Source organism: Pseudochaenichthys georgianus, chromosome 12 (genome assembly GCF_902827115.2).
Source record: "Pseudochaenichthys georgianus chromosome 12, fPseGeo1.2, whole genome shotgun sequence".
Classification (NCBI taxonomy): Eukaryota; Metazoa; Chordata; class Actinopteri; order Perciformes; family Channichthyidae; genus Pseudochaenichthys; species Pseudochaenichthys georgianus.
Genome location: NC_047514.1, coordinates 27,926,964 through 27,947,716, shown reverse-complemented (window position 1 = coordinate 27,947,716; position 20,753 = coordinate 27,926,964). Strand labels below are relative to the sequence as shown.

The 20,753-nt window shown below is 44.2% G+C and overlaps 1 protein-coding gene across 2 annotated transcripts in view; it reads right to left on the bottom strand.

Annotated features, from left to right (window-relative positions):
• The window catches only part of kcnt1a (potassium sodium-activated channel subfamily T member 1a), a 78,407-nt gene that overhangs the window by 30,634 nt on the left and 27,020 nt on the right, over positions 1-20,753 (bottom strand). For both annotated transcript variants that reach the window (XM_034096224.1, XM_034096225.1), the window contains 11 exons: positions 16,001-16,080; positions 14,400-14,529; positions 14,002-14,049; positions 13,677-13,725; positions 13,292-13,351; positions 12,773-12,847; positions 12,008-12,091; positions 9,206-9,300; positions 8,869-9,049; positions 8,282-8,446; positions 7,191-7,327 (listed from right to left, as the gene is read on the bottom strand). In XM_034096224.1, the coding sequence (XP_033952115.1) occupies positions 7,191-7,327; positions 8,282-8,446; positions 8,869-9,049; positions 9,206-9,300; positions 12,008-12,091; positions 12,773-12,847; positions 13,292-13,351; positions 13,677-13,725; positions 14,002-14,049; positions 14,400-14,529; positions 16,001-16,080 (1,104 nt within the window). The remainder of the gene's footprint in view (positions 1-7,190; positions 7,328-8,281; positions 8,447-8,868; positions 9,050-9,205; positions 9,301-12,007; positions 12,092-12,772; positions 12,848-13,291; positions 13,352-13,676; positions 13,726-14,001; positions 14,050-14,399; positions 14,530-16,000; positions 16,081-20,753) is intronic.

The following is a 20,753-nucleotide window of genomic DNA, read 5'->3' as shown; positions in this document are numbered from 1 at the left end:
TAAAACAAAATGTCCCATCCACGGGGCGACCAAAGCGGTCTCATCAGCTTGTTCGTTCATGTTTGACTATTGTTCACCGTGGTTTGTTGTTGTTTGAAGTCCCATGCTGAAGTCATGAACGTTAGTTGGTGCTCCAGTATAATCGGTACGCCTGAAACTCATCCAGTGAGAAACGTTCCGCTGTGCAAAAATAAGTGCCATTAAAGTGCGATTAAAATGCGTTAATTTTTTTAACGCGTTAATTTTTGTGTAATTAATTAATCTTAATTAACGCGTTAAAGTCCCGGCCCTAATATATATATATATATATATATATATATATATATACATGTATAAAGGGTTACGTCCTTAGCTGGCTAATAAGCTATACAACAAGCTAAGCTAACAAGCACACAAACACCTGCGAACGGGGTTAACATGTATAATATTATCATTTTAGACTTCTTGGAAGGTCTGTTGGTACATTCAACCGCACAGCACAACATTTTAATTGTCTGGTATTTGTAACAACATTCCCTAAAAGGCACAATCACCACGAACACGGCTAAAGGGTCAAGTACAGTAACTACAACAAGCTAACGTTGTAGCCTAGCAGAGTGGACAAGTTGCTGTTAGCTGACAGTGAGGCACGTACCTGTCCATCAAAGTGACCACGCCCTAATTTATGCAAAAACTTTAAGACCTAATATAAATAAAAGGGTCGCGTTATAAAACAATTCACTCAACAATGAATAATCATTAAGGTGGAATCTAACTATATCCCAAATACTTTTTATTGCATCCAGGGGTAGAAACATGTTTATTTCTGCTGTAAAGTTGGGCATTTTAACATGGGGTCTATGGAAATTCATGCAAAACACAAAAAGAAAACACAAGAGAGATGAGTTATTGTTCTTACAACGTGACTTCACTATTATTTAATAACTCTTTTTATTTGGTTCTTTTATTTGGGGTTAAGTACATTGTCAGATTAAGTGAGAAATGGATTTAACTTATGTTAGACAGCTATCATACTGAATAAATATTTACTGAGAATGTATGCTAAAATGTATGGCATATGGCTGTCTAACAGAAGTTAAATCAATTTCTCACTTATTCTGACAATGTACTTAACCCCAAATAAAAGAACCCAATAAAAAGAGCCTTACACTTACACTGTAAGGCTTAGTAACATGTATTGTGTTTATGTGATGACATTTGGAGATGTTTAAACACAATGAGAAAATGCGCTAGGATTTGCGTTATGCGTTATTCACACCGGACGCGATGCGAATATTCACTTCGCTCTAATCGCATCGCTCTAAACGCTCGAGTTTCACTGCGGCTGTCAGCTGTGTTTCCTCGCATCATTCAAACAAGACGCGCTGGCTCGGGAGCTACAACTACAACAAAATGAACATATTTTACCGTGATTAAATTGTAATACACGTTTCTAAATGATGCCGAAGTAACAACATACTGATACCGGTTAGTAAAAACCATGAATTAATGCTTTGACAAGTCTGCAGACAGACGGCAGGCAAAAAACCTTTTAAAATGCTTGTTTTCGGATCGACCAGGCTAAGCTAACGTTGTATATGCTCCGACCGTCCACACTCACAACAACGGCCTACAGACATAAATAAACCAGCGACTGTATTCTCCATGACACAGACAGTCTGTGGTTTGTACTTGTTTAAGTTTTGTCTAGTTTCTGAACACATATGAGGAGCTGTGAGCTCTGACAGCCCGTCTACACAGCGGCGTGCGTTGAAGCTTGCCGGCGGGCGTGTCTGAAACTCGACCAAAGCTCCGCGTCGCTTCCCACAATGCAGTTCGGCGAAAAGTGACGTCACCCTTTTCAAAGTGAATGGTGAAGCTTTCAATGCACGCCGCTGTGTAGACGGGCCGTGAGTGCTAACAGCTAACGGCTGATGTTTTGGTTTTGTGGTTCAACGTCAGTGACGGCAGGCTGAGATCCTCACCGCTGATTCGCTACCGCGAGATCGCGTCACGGGAATTTGACGCTCAAGTTGAACTCGAGTGGATGTCGCGGCCCCCTCCAATCGTGCCGCGGCATTTGAGCTGTCGGAGCGAATTCGCGTCCGTCCGTGTGAAGCGGCCAGACCAAGCAAGGAGGCAGAGGCAGAACGTCCAAAATACAACCCGGTGTGGGCTTTTATTAAGTCAGGAACACATGACACACAGCCTCAATCCTGCTGTTTCTCCCTGACCGCAGCCTGCAGCCGCCAGGATCTCACACACACTCTTTCCCAAACAGCAAAACCCCAGAGTCTAAATAACCACACACTAATCAGCAATTAGACACAGGTGGGGGAGAGCAATTAGACACAGGTGGGGGAGAGCAATTAGACACAGGGAGGGAGAGCAATTAGACACAGGTGGGGGAGAGCAATTAGACACAGGGAGGGAGAGCAATTAGACACAGGTGGGGGGGGGAGGAGACAACACAGGGCACCAAGTGCACACCATCAACAGCAACAGACATGGGGGAAGGGGAACACTTTTCAACATAAAACCAACAAACAGAGACTGACAACCTAAAACACATACAGATGCACACACTCCATACATTTCGCCACCAACAAAACTACACAATTCGTAACGGAGGCCGAGATCTATGGCCCCAAAGATCACCTCTGTTACAGTCCGCATCTCGGCATTGACTTTATTAAGTGCCTTGTAACTTATTTGTGTATAGTTTCACTTGTATAATTTCAGTGGACTGCAAATAAGTCAATAAAGGAGCATGGCTGCTCATTCCCTGGCTCTCAAAAGAGTTTGGCTGGCTGTTTAATCTATGTTCACACTGAGAGAGTACAGCACATAGAGAGAACAGTACACCCAGCGCCATATAGATAGAGTCGATATGGCTCTGAGTAGCCTACACCTAGTGTGTAAATACAAGCAGGTCCCACAGTATGATCACAAATAGGCCTACATAACATCTGTTAAAAAAAATCTGTTTTTATTAAGAAGTACAGGCTGCATATGTTCTCAGCCTTGGAGAAACTTGACATGTTTTGGTATGTGTCTGAACCTCTCTTTAGTGGTTCATTAATAAAACAGATATTTGAACGTGTGCCTACTTTGTTTATGTACTGTTGAGGTTCATTTCAGTAGTTGTGTGCTATAATGTATTTACAAAGGGTGAAGAGGAGGCCACTTTAGAATAGGGAACATGTTCTTAGATATAAATACCTAATGTTGAGTTATTTAGAAACAACTAACACTTATCGTTTTATGTCTTGTAGAATAGATCATATTTGTTAAGTGTTATTATGGGATAATTACTATTCTTGTGGTACTACTGCCTTATTAGGCTCATCTTGAGCAGAGCATATTAAAGAGCCCGTGACAGCATCCCAACAACTGTTGTGCAATGAAATATTGAGCTACTAGTAATCTCGAACCGTCAGTTTAAAGAAGAAGGTGCGATACCGTTCCGATACATTTCAATAATTTCGAACATCGCGGGGAAATTCCTTCGACTCATTTTGAAGTTTTGGGGGAAGCCGGAAGTGACTTCAATGCGGGAACGCTTCACCGTGCGGCGAGAGAGCCAAACACGGACCAAGTGTGTTGTCATGCGTAGAAATGGTGAATTACTGAGATTAGGCACGTTAATAACGTTTTAATGAACTACAGTATATTCATATTTGTCAGTGCTTTCATGTCAATTCGGCGAAGATAAACATAACTGATCGTGGTGAAGATGATGATTACATTAGGATTACAAATCGGGAGTGAGAGCTGCTGAATTTCCTCCCGTCGGATGTGATATAAAAATAAATCGATTATTTTTGTGGTTATAAACTCAAGTGGATGAAACTACATTTATTAGTGCTTTCATGTCAATTCGGCGAACATATGATACATTAAATGATGAGTGAGGATGATGATTAAAAATCGTTTGTTTGAGCCGGTCTGCATTTACTGATGAGAAAACAAACCGATGCTTTTTGTAGTTGTAGTACACCAACGTGGATTAAACGTGTGGTTTTTTACCACAATGTTGGGGAAATTAATGGATAAAATGCACGGATTATTATTATTATTCCCACTCCGATCGGGACACTAGGTCCACCGTTTCCCCGCAGCGAGGCTCCCCCCGTTGACAGTTTACGTGGACTGGGTGCAGTGGCGGACTGGCCATCGGGACGAATCCCGATGGGTCGGTACCGAAGTGGGCCGGTCGGATAAGTAACTAGCACATCCCCCATAGGCGGCGCGTGAGGCTCAGGTTTGAGAAGGCTAAATAACTTCTTTTACCTGACGCTGCCCGCCTCCGGCGTCTATAGAAAAGAGATCACTCAGTGTGCGGAGTTTAAATCTCTCAAGTCATATTACAGGATAAAGGAAATACAGTTTAAACTGCCGTATGCAGAGAAAACGCCGACGTGCTGCACTTATCATTCATATTACATCATCAATCAGATCATCGATCATATAATATCATAATATATCATATATTTCCTGATCTGAGTCAGCTTCTCGAGCCGTATCTGGCCATGCAACACTTATTATTGATGCACCTAATTCCTAAACTTCTAACAGATACAACATAAACCGATCCTTCAGCCTCAGCTCTCAGACACGTTCAAAATTAAACTGTCATCGCTGTCTGCTGTGTGCACCATCGTGCGTTTACATGCAGAAGCTGGGATCCCGGACGGTGCCGCTGGAGCGCTGTGCCCGCAATGACGTCACACATCATTTGGCGGGACTTGAAGAATCCGCGAGAAGATCCAGAAAATGGTCAACATTGAAGGATTAATGGTTATCAAAGTACAAATATCCAAAATCAGTTCAGTAACGGTTTTCAAGGGGACAATATTACTCAAATGGATGGGTTTGGATGATGGGGGAAACTCGTGTCACAGGCTCTTTAAGGCCAGAACTCATGGACAACAACTTCCTTACTTGCAACAAATAAGCACTAATTAGAGGGTTATTGAGGCAAAACTCTCAACTAATGGCTTATTACTTGTAGAATATGGTCATGTAGAATAAGGCATTAATACGTGTTTTATAATGACTAATAAAGAGCCAATATACTGCTAATATGCATGTTAATGAACAACTAGTTGATGGTGAATTTGTGTACCTTAATCTAAAGTGTTACCAGAAATGATAATAATTACACAGATGAGTGTAAACATATAAACATATTATTATCACTTCAGCTACCAGACTAAGAGCTCTTACATTACATATATTTTATTTCGATTTGTAATTACTTGATGAGGTTTCCCAAACCATTAATCATCAATCAGGCCTCTCGTTCTAACAGCTGAGATTGCACTTATTTGACAAACCCTAATCGTAAGATGTGTGGTATTTCTTCATTCCAAGATATCATTTCAATAACTGTTTACATTTGAATGCCATTTTTTCCTGAAGAAAAGTTGTCCTTTTAGTTTAACTAAAATGTAAGAAATAAACTAAACAGTAAAAGTAAAAATGTGCAAGGAATACATAACCTAAATGTACGTTTTTACCATTTTCATTTATTTATTCATTTGACTTATTATTATTCATTTTATTATCCGCAGTAGTTGTATTATTTCCGTTTATTTTCATTCTTTAAATTATTTTACAAGTATCTCATTTACTCTTGTCCTTCTATCTGTAATTAGTTTTAATCTCATTGAATTGATCTGAGAGTGGATGCAGGTTGTTCTGCATACCTTCCACAATGCACCTCCCTCTGCAGATATCTTCAGCCCAGAAGCTCTGGGCTGAAGTCGAATAGTCCATTTAGCTTAGGAACCTTCCTAAAGGAGTGAAATGACCCGGAAGTCCCTCAGTGGCAGCCATGATAAGTGCCGTTCGAATTCTCGAGAATGATGAGAATGATAGGAAAGGAGGTTTCAAACTTCCTTTATAACCTCCTTTAGCTTAGGAACCACTGGACCTCCCTAACCGACAGGAGAAGCGAAAATGCTGCCCCACAATGCCTTGCAGCCGCAGCATTTGCCGTCACTCAACAGTCGGCCGTTCACGGAAACAACCGATTATGACGGAGAAATGATATCATGAAAGTTACGGTGCTTATTAAGCATTTTAAAACGTAGGTGGTAAGTTGCCAAAGTGCTTTGTTTTGAACGTTCATCAGTATTATAATCAAAGAGAGAAATATGAACGTTAGTTTTTACTGAAATGATCAAATAAAGTCAACATTTCAGTCTTTACTGAGCTGTGTGGGGTTTGTTCAACTTTTAAAAGATGTTTGAATGGTGATATACACAGAGATAGATGTTAAGGACTAACGTTTATAATAAATACATCTGTATTGATATTAAGATCTTTTCATAGTTCATACAATCTTTGGGATCATTTGTATTAATGTGGACCGGAGGGAGAGGGTGACGAGCAGAAGTTTCACGTTCCTTTTTTATTTCAATTTCAACTTTGGTCCTGAAGAATATGTTTCTCGGTTGTCCACGTTCATAAAGCAAAGCAGCAGCATCAGAGCACGGTGCAGAGTCTCTAGATGAGTTTACATCAGTCCCTCGTTCTTATTGAACATCCATGTTGTAGTCCGCTGTATAGAAAACTGTAGCTTCCATAGTTTCCCCACAGCAGCAGACGCAAATTCATGACGTCCGCTGGCGCATCATAAACACGTCAGATAGTGAAAGTGCATTCGGATTCTCTAAAGTACCGCAGTCTCTTCTCCTAAATCCTTTTGAATTCTCCTATCCACTATCCCTTAACCCCGTGACGTTTCACTCAGAGGTCAAGGAATAGGAGATAGGGTTAGAATTTAGGAGCTGATTTTTAAACTATCCGACCGCAGCCCTGGTCTTTAAGGTGTTTTCAGACCTACTTGCTGTCCAGACTTTTGAGAAGTAGCTGGAGTGAATAGGATCTAAACATTCCCCAAATAGTCATTTCACTATCGTGATAGCATTTATTAAAACTAAAACTCACTGTATACAATGAGCCACATTTAACTTTACAAACACAAACTTAAGACCAAGAGAATTCAGTTCTAAAAGGTTTGGTGTTTTATTTGTAATGTGTTGTTGCTTTGAGCCCTCAACCTGAATGCCATCAGTTCCATTACGTTGAAGTGAAGGCAGAAGGCACGAGGGCAAATCACTTCAACACTTTGCTGCTGACACCAAAACAATCGAGATTCTAGGGAAATAATGCATTTCTGCTTTGAATTAAGAGTCACTCACTTGGCTCTGAGCAGGTCCTGGTCTTTGAGGACAGACCCCTGCAGGTAGATGACCCTCTGAGACCACAGAGGGATCTGCAGCACTCTGCGCACCTGCAAGTCCATCTCACTGGGGCACAGGATCACCACGTAGTAGTCCTTTAAGAATACACAAGAACACGTGTACATTCCACTATGGAAGATGTTGATGTCACAACATTTAGTTGAAAATACACCAATGTCTCTTAGTTACTACATGTTTTTCTTTTAATCCTTAAACACACCATTTTCAAGATGTCGCTAAAATACTCAGATATTTTTATTTCTTTAAAAGTAGTGAAGCAGTGATCTAGTGGAGGTAGAGTATAACGCTGCAGGAAGCGCAAACACTAAAGTAAAGTGATGGCACCTTGAAGTGGAACTGAAGTGGGCTACAGTCCCCAGTGTGTGTTCCCCAGTGTGTGTTCCTCAGTGTGTGTTCCTCAGTGTGTGTTCCTCAGTGTGTGTTCCTCAGTGTGTGTTCCTCAGTGTGTGTTCCTCAGTGTGTGTTCCTCAGTGTGTGCACCCCAGTGTGTGTACCCCAGTGTGTGCACCCCAGTGTGTGTACCCCAGTGTGTGTGCCCCAGTGTGTGTACCCCAGTGTGTGCACCCCAGTGTGTGTACCCCAGTGTGTGTACCCCAGTGTGTGCACCCCAGTGTGTGTACCCCAGTGTGTGTGCCCCAGTGTGTGTACCCCAGTGTGTGCACCCCAGTGTGTGTACCCCAGTGTGTGCGCCCCAGTGTGTGCACCCCAGTGTGTGCACCCCAGTGTGTGTTCCTCAGTGTGTGTTCCTCAGTGTGTGTTCCTCAGTGTGTGTTCCTCAGTGTGTGTTCCTCAGTGTGTGCACCCCAGTGTGTGTAACCCAGTGTGTACCCCAGTGTGTGCACCCCAGTGTGTGTACCCCAGTGTGTGTACCCCAGTGTGTGTACCCCAGTGTGTGCACCCCAGTGTGTGTACCCCAGTGTGTGCACCCCAGTGTGTGCACCCCAGTGTGTGTAACCCAGTGTGTACCCCAGTGTGTGCACCCTGCATTGTGTGTACCCTGCAGTGTATACGTGTGTGATGTGTGGTACCTGCAGCCTGGGGTGTGCGTAGAACTCATTGAGAAAGTCCATCAGCAGGTCTATCTTCAGCGCGCTGACACACAGCACCACGTGTTTCTCCGTCTGCGCGCGGTGCCGGCTGTAGTTCCCTCCGGACTTCTGTCTTTCCATCCACAGATACATCAGCTCCTCAAACTGACACACAGCGAGATCACTGAGCAACATAAACATTCAGCAGATAGCCAAGAGTATTAATAGAGGAGCAAACCCCCCAACGTGCTTTAGTTTTTGAGAAACATAATTGAATATGTCTTTGGACAGATTATTTTATCTATATTCAGACTCAAACGCACTTCAATGTGCTGTACGTAAAGCATTTACACAAAAAACTAATGAAAAGGAAAACAAGACAATTCATAAAAAATGAAGATATATGTAATAACAACGCTTTTATCAGACGACCTCTGGAAAAGCAGCAGTAACAAAGACGTAGGCTCGACTTAAGCAAAAGCTCAGGGTTGGGGAAGGCCTCGTGTGTTCAGGAAGCTCTATCCAGATCTGTGGAGCACAGAAGCTAAACGCTTAGGGGTCGGAGTTCCTCTTCCATATCCCCCTACCTGCAGAGGCAGCACCACCAGAGCCACGCAGATCATGATGACCACCAGCAGCTGGGAGGGCCAGATGCGGGGGGTGACGTCTCCGAAGCCCACCGTGGAGAAGGTGACGATGCAGAAGTAGAAGGAGTTGAAGAGCGACAGGTTTTTCCCCGCCCGCTCGAGGTGCTGGATCCCACATGTGCTGAGTGGAGAAATGAGAACAACACTCAAAAGCCGAAAACAAAGCCCCACCACAGAGACACGGAATATGTAAAGTACTGTTGCATCATAGATTAGAGGCTTCATCCACACTCCAGAAGCACAGCCAGACCTCACAAGCAGCTCACATCCTCCTCACCCGGTGAACACCAGGCAGAGCAGCGTGCAGATCAGGATCAGCACCTGGTTGAACATGGCCGAGTTGGTCCGCTGGATGGCTCTGTGCACGTCGTTCTGCGCACAGAGCAACAGTGCACTTCAACACAGGGAGCTACACACTCACCTGTGTGTGTGGTGAGGAAGATACTGACTCTTTGGGGGATCATGTCCTCCAGTAGTTAGATCCCCTGCTAGTGGGGGATATTATAATACATATAATATCTCATATCAATTCTTTGTATGACTCTGTTAGGTGTTTTATATTGTTGTGTCGAGTAACATTTCACTTGTGCTGACAAAAATGTTCCTGTTACATAAATGACATTTTAAAACACTTTTTGTAATATATTGGATAATTTCACATCTCAGTAAGTCGACTTGTTTCATCTTTAGAGATGCAACATGTTAAACGTTTATCAATGTTCCCAAAGCAAAAGCTTTAAAGGTCACCTATTATGCAAAATCCTCTTCTTCATGTCTCTTCTACATCAACATGTGTCCCCTCTTCTTCATGTCTCTTCTACATCAACATGTGTCCCCTCTTCTTCATGTCTCTTCTACATCAACATGTGTCCCCTCTTCTTCATGTCTCTTCTACATCAACATGTGTCCCCTCTTCTTCATGTCTCTTCTACATCAACATGTGTCCCCTCTTCTTCGTGTCTCTTCTACATCAACATGTGTCCCCTCTTCTTCGTGTCTCTTCTACATCAACATGTGTCCCCTCTTCTCCGTGTCTCTCTACATCAACATGTGTCCCCTCTTCTTCATGTCTCTTCTACATCAACATGTGTCCCCTCTTCTTCATGTCTCTTCTACATCAACGTGTGTCCCCTCTTCTTCATGTCTCTTCTACATCAACATGTGTCCCCTCTTCTTCGTGTCTCTTCTCCATCAACATGTGTCCCCACTTCTCCGTGTCTCTTCTACATCAACATGTGTCCCCTCTTCTTCGTGTCTCTTCTACATCAACATGTGTCCCCTCTTCTTCATGTCTCTTCCACATCAACATGTGTCCCCTCTTCTCCATGTCTCTTCTACATCAACATGTGTCCCCTCTTCTTCATGTCTCTTCTACATCAACATGTGTCCCCTCTTCTTCATGTCTCTTCTACATCAACATGTGTCCCCTCTTCTTCATGTCTCTTCTACATCAACATGTGTCCCCTCTTCTTCATGTCTCTTCTACATCAACATGTGTCCCCTCTTCTCCTTGTCTCTTCTACATCAACATGTGTCCCCTCTTCTTCATGTCTCTTCTACATCAACACGTGTCCCCTCTTCTCCATGTCTCTTCTACATCAACATGTGTCCCTTCTTCTCCGTGTCTCTTCTACATCAACATGTGTCCCCTCGTCTTCATGTCTCTTCTACATCAACATGTGTCCCCTCTTCTCCTTGTCTCTTCTACATCAACATGTGTCCCCTCTTCTTCATGTCTCTTCTACATCAACATGTGTCCCCTCTTCTTCATGTCTCTTCTACATCAACATGTGTCCCCTCTTCTTCATGTCTCTTCTACATCAACATGTGTCCCCTCTTCTTCATGTCTCTTCTACATCAACATGTGTCCCCTCTTCTTCATGTCTCTTCTACATCAACATGTGTCCCCTCTTCTCCATGTCTCTTCTACATCAACATGTGTCCCCTCTTCTTCATGTCTCTTCTACATCAACACGTGTCCCCTCTTCTTCACGTCTCTTCTACATCAACATGTGTCCCCTCTTCTCCATGTCTCCTCTACATCAACATGTGTCCCCTCTTCTCCATGTCTCTTCTACATCAACATGTGTCCCCTCTTCTCCATGTCTCTTCTTCATCAACATGTGTCCCCTCTTCTCCATGTCTCCTCTACATCAACATGTGTCCCCTCTTCTCCATGTCTCTTCTACATCAACATGTGTCCCCTCTTCTTCATGTCTCTTCTACATCAACACGTGTCCCCTCTTCTTCACGTCTCTTCTACATCAACATGTGTCCCCTCTTCTCCATGTCTCCTCTACATCAACATGTGTCCCCTCTTCTCCATGTCTCTTCTACATCAACATGTGTCCCCTCTTCTCCATGTCTCTTCTTCATCAACATGTGTCCCCTCTTCTCCATGTCTCCTCTACATCAACATGTGTCCCCTCTTCTCCATGTCTCCTCTACATCAACATGTGTCCCCTCTGTGGAAAGAGACTCTGAAAGTTTCAGGAACAAAGATTTTCTCTCTTTTTGATCCATTTCTATAAAAACCTGTCTGAAAATGAGCTGATCAGATTTTGGCCACTTTATGATGTCATAACGATGTGTTGTCTTGGTAACCATTAGCCAATCAGCAACAAGGTAACCCCACCCCCCCCCCCACCCCCCCTTATCACCTGAGTCTCCTCTAGAGCTCCATTGAGTTCTTTGTAACCACATGTCTCTCAGAGGGGCGTGGGGAGGGGCTCCTTATTTTCATCTGAAGTAACAGACAGAGAATCAGTACTTTGGAAACAGAGGGGATTATGGGTAATGCTGCAATGATCTGTTTGGTGTTTGGAGCCAGACACTTCAGAGGCATGTTTTGTATATATCTGAGAGCTATAACATATTGATGAACAACAGTATAATAGGGGACCTTTAAGTACATTTTCAGGAGAGGAAGTGTAAAGTACCGCTACATTGAAACACTCAAGCAAAGTACTTCAATATTGTACTTGAGCTAACAACATGCTGCTCTTGGATGATGAACGACAGAACAATAACATTCAAATGTTGCTTTAAAATAATCCATTCAGTTCATGTTTCCACTCACGATCATGTTCTCCAAAGCACACTTGGCCAGCCAGCAGTTGAGAAACACGGGGATGAAGATGTTTCTGATCGAGGGCCAGAAGATCTTAGGACAAAGACACATTTCAAATAAGGTTAGTTCAGTATCATCTCAATACGTCTGGCTGCACACAAAAGGCAGTGTGCATTGTGGGTGATCTGCTCAAGGTGATAGCTTTAATGCTCTTAGCTTCAATTTGACACCAACATGACATCGATGCAGTCTTCAGTTTCGAACCATTTACACGTGCACAGAAATGTGTTGAAGGCTGAAAGGGTGAGAACAACGCCTCTGACAGAAGTCTGGGACTGAGAGGAACAATGTAAATCAATTACAAATCAATCAACAAGTGTTCTACTTCAGCTCCACGGACAGCGACATGTAAATAATACGCGTACAGTGGACTCCTCGTATGACAGAGCCTTTCATCCTCTGTTCGTCCCACAACGGGGACATTTACAAAGTTACAACAGCAAAAGCCAGGGCAGAATAAAGACACAAATAACATTAAATATGTTGTTCCCCATGAGCACGAGCCATGCACGTTGGTCCTTTGGCTAACAGGTGGGATAGCATGAATTTCTATTCTTCACTTTTCAGTGTCCATTGATGTAAGTCTGAGTCTCAATAATGCTTATGTCTTCATTCTTAAAGGCTTAGATTAAAGAAATAATGAAAAATTACAAAAGACCATAGTTTACAGTGTTATTATAGATAGTGATTATTTGAGAGCGGTAGAAGCATTACCGTGATGATGAAGGGAACTGTGTTAATCATCTCCAGAAGAAAAGACACCTGGAAGATCTGCTCCCAAATGTTCCCCTATAATGACATCAAATAGAAGCATGAGCAGCCGTTTGCACCTGGAGGCACACAATAGACTGAGAGTGAGTCACCGCAGAGATGCAGGTCCTAAGTGTGGTCTGTCACTTTGGGCGAACACTCATTCTTCACCTCCACCACATCCTGTCATTACGCCTGTGCTCAATGTAGCCGTGACGAAAGCCCTGGGATAATTACGCCACTTATCGTCTGTCAATCTCTCACACTGGAAGTGACTAATTGCATTGACGGGCTGTATTACTGACACGCATGACGTCTGTTTATTGTGTGTGTGTGTGTGTGTGTGTGTGTGGTGTGTGTGTGTGTGTGTGTGTGTGTGTGCGCGTGTGTGTGTGTGTGTGTGTGTGTGTGTGTGTGTGTGTGTGTGTGTGTGTGTGTGTGTGTGTGTGTGTGTGTGTGTGTGTGTGTGTGTGTGTGTGTTACCTTGTAGCTGAGATACATCAGTAACATCGTCTCCAGAAAACTAATGATGGCAACAATCACCTGTACAAGAGAAACACAGGAAACAGGCTGATACATTGTTAACACAATAATCATTTTAAAATGAATGATCTGAGAATGAAACCCACAGTGTGGTCGAGCACTTTTTTTCAAAACACAACGTTTTTCTTGTTTAAATAAGACAAGCTCATCTTCAGGTGCATGTTAGTATGGACATGTGGGAGAGAGGGAACACAGGGATGTTAGCCTCTGTAACCCATTGACATGCACACAACCTACATAGCCTACAGTAAAGGGAAAGCCCCACAGCATAATATGGCCTCTTTGTGACGTGTACAGCCTGTCCCCTGGGTGTGTTCTGACTCACTTGGATGGCCCAGACAGGAACTTTCCTGTCCACCCAGAAGATCAACCCCCTGTGAAACAGAGCAACTCTTTCACTCACAACACAGGACTGATACATCAGCCACAAAATGCATTGAGGTAAATACAGTCAAAATAATACTGTTATGATTTCATTAGATGGGTATCATTAGAGATAATACATGAGCATGTGCAGCATTCATCTCAGGCCAGGTAAGGTCATGAGCTGAGTGCAGGAAAAGAGCTGGAAGCGCACTCACAGAATGTGTTGCTCTCGCCAGAGGCTACATAATACTTGCTTTTCAGTCATTCCACCTCCGGCTGCTCACCAGTTAATCTCTCTGTCCTGCACCGACCCGTTCCACTGGCAGTCAACACTGAGGAGAGTGAGCAACACAAAGTGAATAAAGGAATGTAGTCAAGTTATTTTTGCTTAAGCACTTTAAGAAGAGTCTTTCCTTAGGTTTGAATATCAATACGTCTGTTAAACATTTATAGTGAATGTAAGCTGACTGTGATGTTTAACATGAATGAATAAAAGTGAAAACTTCACTAAAATAAGTGATTTTTTTGGTTGCTTGGTGGGTGTGTCATCTGTAAGAGCATTTACTCTTTCTTTGAATGATATATTTGCAGCGTTGCTGGCATTGTTTCAACGTGTATCTATCTCTTAGTCCACCATTGGTGCTGTGCTGTACGTTAGAGCTTCTGTTCAAAATGGACAAACCATTTGACGTTGGGACTGTTGGCGTTCTGTTGTCCTGCGCTGTGACCCGGGTTATCGGTCACCACCCGGATGATGTACAGCAGACAGGTGAGCAGCTTCAGGGAGAAGTTGAACACACGGATGCGGAGGCCTAAGGACCAGACGGGGACACGTCTTACAATGAAATACTGCTTTGGTATCACCCAACACGCTCCTGCAGCAACAGTGCCCTGCCCCTCAATCCCCCAGACCCTTTGCAGACACCTTGGAGCAATATTCAATACAATATACGCTTGATAGAAAGGCTACCGAAGATGTTCAATACAACTTCGTACAGCTCTGAATTACAGTATATCCATGAGTAGAACCTTCCTATTGCTCACAATTCAATAATTGCAATAAAGGATTTCTGATTTCTAGTTATCCAATCACATCAGACACTATCTCAAAAATAAATGTAGTGTAAAAATGTTAGCAAATGTGTCATATCTAGCTTCTCCTAGTAACACAAGGTTATCCCTGCACTAACATCCAGACAAATTCCATTATTGCAAACTTCTATGTTTTAGTATCAACCATGTTACTGTCGAATGCTAGCAACAAGTAAAAGAGACTCATAACACTTACAACAAACTGACATGCACAACAAATACCATGTTGTGCATGTAGCATCTTTTCACTGTCTCCTTGTTTTGTATGGAAGTCCTCACTTCAGTACTTATCATCTCGTCCTAAACCTTTTGGAGGCAGGGCGTTCTAAGAAGCTTTTGGTAAGAAGCTGCACCAAAACTCTGGAATACACTCCCTGAAAATGTCAGCGCAGTATAACGTTACATCACATGACATGTCACTAGTTAGACGCTGTTATCCAACTCAATACTGTGGACAATCCCACTGGAGCACTTTGGGGAGAAGTGTCTCAGGGACACAACGACATGCTGACTGCAGTGGGGTTTGAACCTGTGACCCCCTGATCCCATCACCAACGCTCTACCCACTATAATCCCTTGACTCCTCTTGAAAAGAGTCTTAAGAGCCACTTTGACTCCCCTGCAATGACTCTTGGGATGATTTGCATTCCACATTGATATGCATGAATGTCTGCACGCCTCTGCGTGTGTGTGTGTGTGTGTGTGTGTGTGTGTGTGTGTGTGTGTGTGTGTGTGTGTGTGTGTGTGTGTGTGTGTGTGTGTGTGTGTGTGTGTGTGTGTGTGTGTGTGTGTGTGTGTGTGTGTGTGTGTGTGTGTGTGTGTGTGTGTGTGTGTGTGTGTGTGTGTGTGTGTGTGTGTGTGTGTGTCTGCACTTCTAATCTTTACTTACAACAAGGTTTGTTCTCAAGCCCTTCGGCACAAACCGGATGACTTTGGAATGCACTCGATCAATACATCTTACCTTGAACTTATCAGCACTGCAGCAACAATGCTATTTCTTTAGACTCATAAGCAACATCTGTGTGTACTTCTCTTTAAATATGTGGTTGCTATGCATTACACGTGTTTCTCGATATGCATGAGGGTTTCATTAGGAGGGAATGTGTCTGTATTTGTTATGTTGGTGACCTTTAATGCACCCTGCCCATTATGAAACAGCCAATTCATGGGTGTGAGAAGATGTCAACATACTTGATCTTTGGTTTTTGATGAAGAAAAGCTTCAGCCGCTCCTTGAAGGTGTTTTCGTTCACATAGAACTCCACCTGCACCCTGACGCACAGGGAAAAGGAAAACAGATATCTGCAGCAAAGAGACACACGAATATTCTTCCAGGCAGTTTTTAAAGTATGACATTTCACACATCATGAATATTCATAATGTCGTTTTTCTAATCACCCGAGGAGAGTTTGGTGATTATCTGTCCCTGATTATCTGTCTCTGATGATCTGTCTCTGATTATCTGTCTCTGGTTATCTGTCTCTGATTATCTGTCTCTGATGATCTGTCTCTGATTATCTGTCCCTGATTATCTGTCTCTGATTATCTGTCTCTGATTATCTGTCTCTGATTATCTGTCTCTGATTATCTGTCCCTGATTATTTGTCTCTGATTATTTATCTGATTATCTGTCTCTGATTATCTGTCCCTGATTATCTGTCTCTGATTATTTGTCCCTGATTATCTGTCTCTGATCATTTGTATCTGATTATCTGTCTCTGATTATCTGTCTCTGATTATCTGTCTCTGATTATCTGTCTCTGATTATCTATCTCTGATTATCTGTCTCTGATTATCTGTCCCTGATGATCTGTCTCTGGTTATCTGTCTCTGATTATCTGTCCCTGATTATCTGTCTCTGATTATCTATCTCTGATTATCTGTCCCTGATTATCTGTCTCTGATTATCTGTCTCTGATTATCTGTCTCTGATTATTTGTCTCTGATTATCTGTCTCTGATTATCTGTCTCTGATTATCTGTCTCTGATTATTTGTCTCTGATTATCTGTCTCTGATTATCTATCTCTGATTATCTGTCCCTGATTATCTGTCTCTGATTATCTGTCTCTGATTATCTGTCTCTGATTATTTGTCTCTGATTATCTGTCTCTGATTATCTGTCTCTGATTATCTGTCTCTGATTATTTGTCTCTGATTATCTGTCTCTGATTATCTGTCCCTGATTATCTGTCTCTGATTATCTGTCTCTGATTATCTGTCTCTGATTATCTGTCCCTGATTATTTGTCTCTGATTATTTATCTGATTATCTGTCTCTGATTATCTGTCCCTGATTATCTGTCTCTGATTATGTGTCCCTGATTATCTGTCTCTGATCATTTGTCTCTGATTATCTGTCTCTGATTATCTGTCCCTGATTATCTGTCTCTGATTATCTGTCTCTGATTATCTGTCTCTGATTATCTGTCCCTGATTATCTGTCTCTGATTATTTGTCCCTGATTATCTGTCTCTGATCATTTGTCTCTGATTATCTGTCTCTGATTATCTGTCTCTGATTATCTGTCTCTGATTATTTGTCTCTGATTATCTGTCTCTGATTATCTGTCTCTGATTATCTGTCCCTGATTATCTGTCTCTGATTATCTGTCTCTGATTACAAGACGGTGACTGTAGGACACGCAGCAGACCCAAAGAAGACAAAGAGCAGCTGATGAGGAGCATTTCACCAGATGTTTTTCATCAATATATCACAGGTGTCAGATATATCCAGAGCTTGTCTCTGATTGGCTGAAACACCAAACAGATCATTGCAGCATCCCATAATCCCCTCTGTTTCAGCCCTGTTTCCAAGGTGCTGATTCTCTGTTTGTTACTTTAGATGAAAATAAGGAGCCCCTCCCCACGCCCCTCTGGGGCGTGGGGAGGGGGGGGGGGGGGGGGGGTTACCTTGGTTGCTGATTGGCTAATGGTTACACAAGACAACACATCGTTATGACATCATAAAGTGGCCAAAATCTGATCAGCTCATTTTCAGACAGGTTTTTATAGAAATGGATCAGGAAAAAAGTGGAGTTTGCATAATAGGTCCCCTTTAAATATTGTATGATTTTAGTAGAAAAAGCTGCAATCAAATGATGGATAAGAATTATAAAGTAAAATAATATTGTGAAAGCACGTGCATGTGTGTAGTGCTGATAGCATAATAATGAATTGTGTTATTTTTGTTTTCCTGGTTTGACTGCATATGTCAGCATTTGCATTTCAGTTTTTCATTTTAGCTGTTCTAATTTCCATTTCAGGAATATAAATTTGACTCCATCACTATTCAAAACTGCAACTTCATTTTAATACAATTAAAAAAATGCAACTTTAGTTTTAACATTTAATTATGGTCTGATCATACTAAGTGATCAAATATCATTTTTTGTGTATTCACCATCTTTCCTTTTATTTTTATTATTGGTATCATACAAACTTCATTATTAATTCCTTACTTATGCAAGTGCAATTAAATAGAGACAAATATGAATTATTAAAACATTTAAATCTTACTGAGCATTACAGAATAATCTGTAAACAACAATAATAAACAAAATGTGGTTTTACAGTCAAGTTAGAGTGCATGTTGTTGTGGATTTGCAAGTCACTTTATGAAGGGAAGCCATCAGGAGTAACTTGTAAGTTAAGAAATTGTTTGTGTTGTGTGTATGTTTAATTTTGAAAAATATATCATTGTAATTTGCAAAACATTACAACTCATACAGTAGGTAGCCTAGCAACACACTTCATATCTCTGCAGTGTTATATAGACTGCAAGCAGGTGAAATAAAACAGAAACAGCAGTTCATCATTATGAATAACTGACCTGACCAGACTACTGCAACAGCATCCTCTCTGTTACACCTCAATACACTCCAGTACATTCAGAACTCTGCCGCCCGACTCCTGACCCTCACCCTCTCCGTGACCACATCCCCCGTCCTGCAGACCTCCACTGGCTCCCCATCCCACAACGCATTCATTTCAAGATCCTTCTCCTTACCTACAAAGCCCTCCATAACCAGGTCCCCCCTACCTCACAGACCTGCTCCATCACCAGGCCCCCCCTACCTCACAGACCCGCTCCATCACCAGGCCCCCACCTAGCTCACAGACCTGCTCCATCACCAGGCCCCCCTACCTCACAGACCTGCTCCATCACCAGGCCCCCTCCTACCTCACAGACCTGCTCCATCACCAGCCCCCCCCCCCCCCACCTCACCGACCTGCTCCATCACCAGCCCCCTCCTACCTCACAAACCTGCTCCATCACCAGGCCCCCACCTAGCTCACAGACCTGCTCCATCACCAGGCCCCCTCCTACCTCACAGACCTGCTCCATCACCAGCCCCCCCCCCCCACCTCACCGACCTGCTCCATCACCAGGCCCGCTCCTACCTCACAAACCTGCTCCATCACCAGCCCCCCCCCCCACCTCACCGACCTGCTCCATCACCAGGCCCTCTCCTACCTCACTGACCTGCTCCATCACCAGGCCCCCTCCTACCTCACTGACCTGCTCCATCACCAGGCCCCCTCCTACCTCACTGATCTGCTCCATCACCAGGCCCCCTCCTACCTCACAGACCTGCTCCATCACCAGTCCCCCTACCTCACTGACCTGCTCCATCACCAGGCCCCTCCTATCTCACAAACCTGCTCCATCACCATCCCCCCCTACTTCACTGACCTGCTCCATCACCAGACCCGCTCCATCACCCGTCCCACTACCTCACTGACCTGCTCCATCACCAGCCCCCCCCCCCCACCTCACCGACCTGCTCCATCACCAGGCCCCCTCCTACCTCACAAACCTGCTCCATCACCAGCCCCTCCCCACCTCACCAACCTGCTCCATCACCAGGCCCCCTCCTACCTCACAGACCTGCTCCATCACCAGGCCCCCTCCTACCTCACCAACCTGCTCCATCACCAGCCCCCCCCCTACCTCACAGACCTGCTCCATCACCAGGCCCCCTCCTACCTCACAGACCTGCTCCATCACCAGGCCCCCCCCCCCACCTCACCGACCTGCTCCATCACCAGGCCCCCTCCTATCTCACATACCTGCTCCATCACCAGGCCCCCTCCTACCTCACAGACCTGCTCCATCACCAGGCCCCCTCTTACCTCACTGACCTGGTCCATCACCAGCCCCCCCCCCTCCTCACTGACCTGCTCCATCACCAGCCCCCCTACCTCACTGACCTGCTCCATCACCAGGCCCCCTCCTACCTCACAGACCTGCTGCATCACCAGCCCCCCCCCTACCTCACTGACCTGCTCCATCACCAGCCCCCCCTACCTCACTGACCTGCTCCATCACCAGGCCCCCTCCTACCTCACAGACCTGCTCCATCACCAGCCCCCCCTACCTCACTGACCTGCTCCATCACCAGCCCCCCCCCCCTACCTCACTGAGCTGCTCCATCACCAGGCCCCCTCCTACCTCACTGACCTGCTCCATCACCAGGCCCCCCCCTACCTCACTGACCTGCTCCATCACCAGGCCCCCTCCTACCTCACTGACCTGCTCCATCACCAGCCCCCCCCCCTACCTCACTGAGCTGCTCCATCACCAGGCCCCCCTCCTACCTCATTGACCATCAAAAGAAAACTCGGGTGCACCGACAGAGCGGTCAGTTCAGACACTCTTTTGACCGAAGTTAGGGCCAGCAGCAAAGCTGTTTTCAATGACAGTGCCTTCAGGGAGGAGAGCTCCAGAGGCCCAAATGGTTCTGTGACCAGAGCCTCGAGCACCAATGGCAGATCCCTAGGAGGCGTGCCCTACTGGGGGCTGTCTCCTGACCCCCTGCAAAAACCGCGTCATAAGCGGCTGACTAAAGGCTGACCAGCCGCCATGTCCCTCATGGCAGGACGAAATGGCCACTTTGGCCTGTAACAGGCTGTGGTGGATCCTGCTCTTGCTGCCTGGATAGTCTG